Consider the following 8,472-nt stretch of genomic DNA (forward strand, 5'->3'; position numbering starts at 1 on the left):
TTAGTTTGTATTTTCGATATTGTATTGGCAAAGCAGTGATTCACACTCCTGCTATACAGCTCTAGAATCCTGGGTTTAACTGTAGCCCAGAAAATAACTGTAATGAGTCTGCATATTCGCAATGTGTCTTATCTGTGTTTTTCTCAGGGTATTTTGGTTTCCTTTCTATATATTAAATTTTGGTCACTACTATATATATTGGTTCTGTATAAGTGAATGTGTGTGTGTGTGTGTGTGTGTGTGTGTGTGTGTGTGTGTGTGTGTGTGTGTGTGTGTGTGCGCGCGAGTGTATTACAGTGCTGCCAGGAGAGCCTCTTCAAGATCCAAAGTTCATGAATAGTTTAAAAATAAATGGGAGGATGGATGACAATGTGTTGAGGACTGAAACTACATGGCTTGAAGAACAAATCATGTACTACCATCACACTGTTACCAATTTAATCATCTATAGAAAGATGTACTGAAAATGTATGTTTTAAATTTATAACAGGTTGTTTATGGCATACGTTGTGAGCAGTGAACTGCAGTGAATTTTCTGCATGACTTTAATGGTCTTATATATTGAGTGGATGAAACAAAGGTTTGTTAATTGCCAAATATCTTTGTTAACATATCTAATGAAAAACAGAGAGATCAATTGGCATATTTTGCACATCTATAACTGAACAGAATATTAAAATTTATATGGTCTCTTAGAGGTTAGTTCTGTGAGGCAACATACTTTTTTGTTCACACCATGACTGGTTTGATACATAATTGTAGTGTGCAGTACAATTACGAACATAAAGCGAGAAATATCCTCAGTTCATTTATTAAAATTCAAACAACAGCAATATACATCTCAAAAGTCCTACATTTGACAAGAGGGGAAAAGCAAGGGGAAGACATACTAGTGTCTTCTTTTAGATTTTTTTTTGACAATAAGTTTCGGTTTCATTTTGGTTTTAGTACTTTGTTTCAAAGAGCATTTGCTAATATTTCTTTAGAATGTCCCTTTGAAAGCCCACCATTTTCCTGATACCCTGGCCCAACTGAATATGTGGGGTGTAGAGATATCAGGCGGCTGCAGCAGTTCTACATTCAACATTATTTCAGAGACCAGGAGAGACTGCACACCTGCACTTAACTCACTATCTTTTAGGGACGGGAAGTAGGACAGACAAGAAAAGCAACTGAATTGCATGGCCAAAGTGTGGCTGATCTACTATAAGTTATTTTTTATATTTGTATTGTGGAGCCTTTGCATATCTGTAAAAATGCTGAAAAAGCCAAAAGTATAAAAACTATATGTTTGTTATAAAAAAGCAGACAGGAGGCAACAAATAATTTTATGAAAAAATAAATAGATAATCAGAACAAAATAATCATTTTGCCACTGCACCTAGCTACCACACTCCCTCAACTCTTGTCTCTCAGGTGGGCCAGATTAACCCCTGGCAAAATATATGTTTAGAACATTCTCCCTTCTTAGTCTGGGAATACATGCTAATGGCTGAACGACAGAGAGTTAAACCACCTCTATCTAGACCTCACTTTGTCTCTCTAAAAAGAAGGTCAACATCCCTTGGCATCTGCTGGGTCACCTGATGACTTGCATTCTAGCCCAGATCGCCACCACTTCATGTATTAATGCTCCTAAATATTGAACTTATAGGGCACCATGCCTGACAAGATTTACTGTACTGATCTCTCTATTTTTATGTGGAAATTCTACACTATCCTGTTTCTTGTTTGTTGTTCCTAGCCAGGGAACTCTTTGATCCATTATACAATACCAACATAGTGAAAGGCCTGTTTAATAAAATGGACCCAAAAACACAGTGGAAAATCCATCTGTTTTAATCACATTGTTCAGTTAAGAACATCTGTTCACTAGATATGCTAGTCCTTACATTCCTCTTTCTTTGGATGTCTTGCTGCTTTTGTTCATCATACATTCCACCCCCCTTGTGAACACTGGAGAACATCATGTCCACTCATAGACAGATGCTGAATGCATGACGTTTTGTTGTTTTACATACAGTATAGAGAGATAAAAACTGTTATGCATTCAGTTGCTATGTGAAAAAAATACTTTTTTGAGAGTGCTGGTTACACTTAGGTAACATTACAATATAGATACAATGACACGTTAAGCTATTTAGTTACCATTTATTTGGACTTGATGTTTGCCATTTGTGCCATTTCTCCTAGATACTGTTCAAATTATCCAAATAATTAGTTACTGATTTCTGGTTAAATTTGAGCTGCATCAAAAAAAGGCCAAAGTGCGGCTTTTGACACTTCACTGCTAAATGACCTAGACATACAGTGACTTCATCTACTAAATCATACTATTTAACATTTAAAAATTGTTCACAACACACTTTAAATATCAGATTAGTAAAACAAATGCAATTTGAATAATTCTCTAAAAATATATGATTTGAAAAAAAAAGATACCCACTGGAGTCAAATGTTTGTAATACCTTTTTTGGTGGTACAGAAGCAATCCGGTTTATTTGTGCTGTTTGATTGTTTTTCAAAGGCTGTTGTTGTTGGAGTCTTAATAGTAGTAGCTGCCTTCAACTCTTAAAGAAAACATTAACAATTATAACCAAGATTTATTCTGCAAAGCTTTTTAGTATATAGTAATTGGAACAACAAGACAGTGAAGCCTAAAGTAGTAATTTGAAAGACACATTTAAATAAGATACCTGGTTAAATTTAATAGCATGAATAGTGGAAAGCATGATGGTGCAGTGGTGCTCAGTGGTCACACAACTACAAGAATCTAGTTTTCGTATTTGACCCAGAAATTGTCTGAGTCCAAGAGATGTGGAGTAGATTTCCATATTTTATTTTCTCTCATAGGCGTGTATGATCACTTGAATAGCATTTTTATGCAAATGTGCCTTTGTGTGTGAAACTTCACAATAATAAGGCTGGCTTTTAAGCAGAAATGACTCCTGCATCATGTCTGATTCCATAGCATTCCTATAGCTATCTGTGATCTGAAATGGAGTACTTTTATTTGTAAAATGGAAGGTCCAATAATGGATGAATCTGAAACTGCTTCTCTCTGTAATATCATTTAAGATTGTTGCTTGGATGTGAGCTTTTTATTCTTTCTTTTAAAATAATGCTTATATTCTTTTATGATTAGTTTAATGATTAATTGTTCATAACATTGTTTTCCTACTTCTGATGATGACTGGCTAGAATTTTTTTCTTAAATGTTTCTTCTACTCTATATTGGCTAATAATAATATTATATATACAGTACATTTATATGTAGTTTGCATTACATTTAATAAATTCAGACTTCTTGTAGTCTACAGTTTTCATTGAGAAAAAACAATTCTGAAGTAAATGGATTTTTTTTTTTTTGCTAAATAATATGTTTTATGTGTTTCAAAACATTTTATTCACTGTTTTAATTTGTAATGTTATTTTTTCCATTTGCAAAATTTAGATACTTTCTTAATCATATTTCATATTATTAGTTAAACATAATTGAGTGGCCTCCTGAATTTTTTACACTTTATTGGGAGCAACATTTTGATGTTTAATCTTGTTTGATTAAATAGCACAAGGAGTTATAGCCTTTCTGAATGTTTAGTATTAGTAACGTTACTTATTTATCCCCCTTAATTTTACTGATTTAAAAAAAGAAGTAAGTTGTAAGTCAGTCAAACTTGCAATGCTACAACTTGTTCAAATCAGCTCAAATGCATTTAGAAAGCAAAGAACAAAGATATTTAATTAATACATAGTAAACATTCAGAAATATTGAAATCTCCTACACTGGGGGTTTCCAGCACAAATTAATTAACAGAATTACAAAATGACTGCCCACATTAAAAAAAAAAAATTGGTCTATTCTCTGTGGTTTTTTTTTCAGTTTTACAGAACATAAGGCAGCCTTTCACTTATAATGTGAGTTATCACAATAGCAGTAATATCACAGATTATACCCAAAACTGTGCTCAGTTAGGACAATGATAAATATACAAAGATTCTACTTCAATAAGGTCTGGTCGTGGGACATTCACAAAACATATGATCCAGTGAAACAGGTGATCATGCTTAAAAATTTGATCTGGGTACATTTTGAATAGTCTAAATCAAAAAGGATGCATAAAATGTACATTTCTGAATTTAATTATTATATTTCACACAAATTTTACTGAAAGTCCTCTTCTCAATATTGTCTCAAATTATCTAGTAGTTTGCTCTTTTGAAAAGACTGCTATAGTCTGGAGATACTACCCATATCTTTATCATAGCTAGAAAGCATAATTTCTGTAGTAGATATAGGAGGTTTTGAAAACGTTGCTATGTATATTTTGACAAAATCTCTAATTTACATATTTTAACGGAAATGTTACAGTGAAAGTTCGATTTGATTCACTTTTTTGCTTAAGTAGGTCAATTCATTGAAAATATTCCAGCCTTCATTTTGACTGTTTATTCAATCATTCATTACCTGCACCTAATTTTAATTTAAATGCCCTGAAAGAACAATTAGTGACACTGTCCATTGCAGGTTTTATCTAGTTAATTCACCTGTTGATGAATTTAGGCAATGGGTAGTTTCCTTTAAAATTTAGGGACTTAATATAGGCATGTCTAATAATAATTAGAGGACGTGGGTGTCGGTCCTGTTTTTTTTGTTTTGCATGCTACAATGAAATGAATTGCAAATTACACACTTTTCTGGTGTTAAGGGAAGCTGTCATTGGGTCACTTTAGGATTGAACACCTTAAGAAATTTTGTCAATTTCATGTAAAGTCTGCTTTATTATATATCTGTTAACTTACTTTAAGGCACTAAAATTATGCAAATGAGGCTCACTGTTCACCTTGGTTCACAAGGGCAGTGAAAAGTAATTGGCGGCTGGAGACATTTTAAAAACACATAAAACAAGTACTGTAATTTGAAAACAAAGTGGTTTCACTGAAAGGCCTTAACACATATTTGTGTATATTTTCTGAACAGACTGGGGAGTATTGCAGTTAGTGAAGGAAAGTTTGTCTTGATACCTGAAAAATCTTCATTAGCTTAATACAATGTTACTTAGAAAGTCTCTTGGAGTAAGAGGCATTCATAATCACAGAAGACTTTATGTAGTGGTGAAAAAATTATCACTGAGATAGTCTGAGTCTAGATTACAAAAATCTTAGCAACCAATTAGAAAACTATAAAGTTCATAGATGAGTGTTAGATATTTTTGTACTCTTTTAGATCCAGCAGACCAGCAATTGATTACAGCTGGAGAGTCTGTTCTGGGCTCAAATCCTGTCCTGGTTGCTTTCTGTGTTGAGTATGTTTGCTTTTCCTGTCTATGTGGATTTTTAGTGGGTACTTCAGTTCCTTCTAAAAATAAAAAGACAGAGATATGCAGCATAAAATAACAAATGGCTGTAAATTGGCCCATTATAAGTTAGTGTTGGTGCGTGAGTGATTGTGCCTTGCTTAAGATTCCTGTCTTGCACACAGTGCACAGAAAGCACCCATCACAGCCCCTGCTTTATTTTCTAGATCAATTGTGCACAGAGATGGATCAATCAATGTTTCTAAATTAACATTAATGTGCACTAGTTTTTTTTTATCAGTGCTTCTCTGAGAATATTCTCATCACAGCATTATCATTCTTAATGTTTAGGAGCATGAGCATTGAAACCACACATTAAAATATAATATAAATAACCTTATTTTCATAGTAAGTTCATTAGCTCTCTCATGGTCCATTGCTGCATGAGTGATAAACACCAAAAAGTTTTTTCAATAGTGTAGTAACAACCAATTAAAATAATATTGAGTGATGAAATGTTCTTTAGTGAAAAAGTTTATAACTCAGTACTAGAGTTAGTAGAGCAGCAAATTGCATTTTTAATATAGGCACTACATGTGTCCAAGGTAAAAATTATTTTACACAAATTACAAAACATCATCAAATGTTGAGAGTTAGGTAGGGAGGGAGTGTAGGATGGCCACTGATATGAGAAAGAGTTAATTTGTTTTGTATATTGCAAAAATCATTAATTGCAGTGCCCTTATCTATTGTACGTCTTTTTCATTTTATTGATTAAAGGTGGAGTCAGGTGTGAGGTGTGGGGTGCCAGCCCATCGCAGCATACACTACTGTACACACCCACACTAGTACTCACATTGGACCATTTAGAATCTCTAATTAATGTAACATGCATGTCTTTAGATATAAGATGAAATACCACATAGATTACGGCCCATATGGGATTAAAAAATACTGTATGTGTGAGAATAACCATGGTGCAATAGTCATACAAAATTATATTAGATTTTAAATCAAATCTTGTTAATATATTTTGTTCTATATGGTGGCATAGACCATTACTTTACAGTCACCAGTGCAGTGTCAGTGGAAAAAAATCAGTCCTATTTGAGACAGAACTGGCCTTGTGAATAATCATAGATTTTTTCTTTTTTATCAGTCTTTCTTCAGAGTATTATAATAATCCACTTTTTGTTCAATCAATGTTAGTGCATTGTATGATGAATTTTGTAAAATGTACTTAACTAATTTAACTTTGCAGAATAACAGCTGTTATTCAGAATGGAGAAAAAAGGTGAAAGAAAATCACTTTTAAGTTTAATTTTTGCTGAATTAATTTTAATAAAATAAGAGTAGTTCTAGACATTGCCTGTAAAGCATTATGTCAAAATGTTTACACTGTATATAAACTAAGTGTGTGATAAATCATGCAGTTCAAATCTTAATAATTATTAAAATGAAAATAATTATCTTACCTTTTATTAATATGCTTGTGCCTCCTCCAAAATACATCATGTTATTTAAGTTTGTCATACAGTAATAAATTCCAACGAGTCCAGAATTAAAATTATTGATTATCAGTTTGTATTCTGTTGGCTTCTTACTGCTTTTGAAATGAGCCCTATCCATGTTATATTTTTCAGTTCCTAAGCTGTTAGAAATAAGTACTGTTTCTGGTATCCTTCCATGCTTCAGTCTGAACCAATAGATGCCATGATCTAGTAGACTTTGTTGAAGTGAAGAACACGAGAGTGTCAGAGATTTACCTGCCTCAGCTGAAATGGGCTCCATGTCTTGCTTAAAATTCATATTTTCATCAGAGCCTGAAACAGACAGAAGATAATAATGTATGTATGGATCAAAAAGTTAGAAATGTACAGGAAAGACTCCTTTCCAATCTAATTTAAAAAACAGATTGTTTGCTGATAAATAAGCAAAGTTTTCCATCATTAATTTCCAATTGTAATTTATTGTGTTATGACATAGTTTTTAAAAAATATCTTCTGTTGTTAAAATTTACCTATAAAATAGGTTCCAAATATTTTTTTTGGAAAGACAATAAGGAGTAAATATTAGCATGATCATGGACAGCATTAAGCTATTATGTCATCTAACTTTAGAACAGTAGTCTCTAACCTTGCTTAGTTCATCTGAATTTTTTCATTAATATATTTGTAACTTAATAAAATTGTATAAATGCTTGATACATACTGACAAACATTTAGTATATTTTTAATTAGCAATGATCTCTAAGGGAGTCACTGGGACAGATCACGCATTTTGACATTGTCTTAGTCATGTATAATAAAAAGTCTTAAAAATATAGATAAAATAATACATAAACTTCATGAAAGTATAATATTGCTAGGACTAATATTGTTTTAAGTCAATGGCAAATGTCTACTTGCAAACAGAAACAGACTGCTTTTACAATAACATACTTGTAAAAAAAAATCTTGTAAATTATAAATAATCTGAATTTTACATTGTTGTTCACAAACTTGATTGTTTCCGGTTTAATACATGGATAAAACAAGCAGTTATCATTTAAAATCATTGCTCTGCCCAGCATTACTTATTATGCAAAGTTCTTTTTTGGAAGTAAATTGCAATCTTGAAAAGTTATTTTACTCCTTGAACAATAAACAGAAATGTAAAATTTTCAAGTATATCTTGTAACCTTTAAAGTGAGTTGTCTTATATTTATACATGTTTCAGTAACTTACTCTGAACCAGCTTCAGTAGAAGGAAAAGCAATAGCATGGTTCCAGTTTTTGTGCTTAGGAGAAGTTGAGCCATCCTTCAGTATTGCAAAAAAAAGCTGACTGAATGCTGCATGTAATTTACTGCAGGGGGCTTCACTTCAGTGACAGGAAACAGTAGCAGAATGGTTGCTGGAGGCTGGTTACTGGTGCTCAGAAGTGCCCCTAGAGCGACATGTTTTCATGCTCTCATTAGGTTTCGATCATTTAAAATTATAGTTTCTACTCAATTCCAGTTAGGTAGCTCTAAATTTGACTTACTTAAAAAAAGTCTATGACATTATATTTTGTTTCACCTGTCTTTAGAAATGAAGAATAAAATGTATATGTTCTAGAAAGCAATGCTGTCTCATAGTTCCTGAACCTTGGGCACTCAATGTGTATATGAGTTTGATTTTGTTCTCACTATTCTA

General features: G+C 32.6%; 1 protein-coding gene across 1 annotated transcript in view; it reads right to left on the bottom strand.

Moving 5' to 3' along the window:
• Positions 1–8,112, bottom strand: part of cd8a (CD8a molecule) — a 58,936-nt gene extending 50,824 nt beyond the window's left edge. The window contains exons 1-3 of the mRNA XM_051930156.1: positions 8,024–8,112; positions 6,773–7,120; positions 2,469–2,570 (exon numbers count right to left, since the gene is read on the bottom strand). Coding sequence (XP_051786116.1) covers positions 2,469–2,570; positions 6,773–7,120; positions 8,024–8,096 — 523 coding nt within the window. The 5' untranslated portion in view covers positions 8,097–8,112. The remainder of the gene's footprint in view (positions 1–2,468; positions 2,571–6,772; positions 7,121–8,023) is intronic.
• Between the last annotated feature and the right edge of the window lie 360 nt (positions 8,113–8,472).

This window comes from Erpetoichthys calabaricus, chromosome 7 (assembly GCF_900747795.2).
Source record: "Erpetoichthys calabaricus chromosome 7, fErpCal1.3, whole genome shotgun sequence".
Lineage (NCBI taxonomy): Eukaryota > Metazoa > Chordata > Cladistia > Polypteriformes > Polypteridae > Erpetoichthys > Erpetoichthys calabaricus.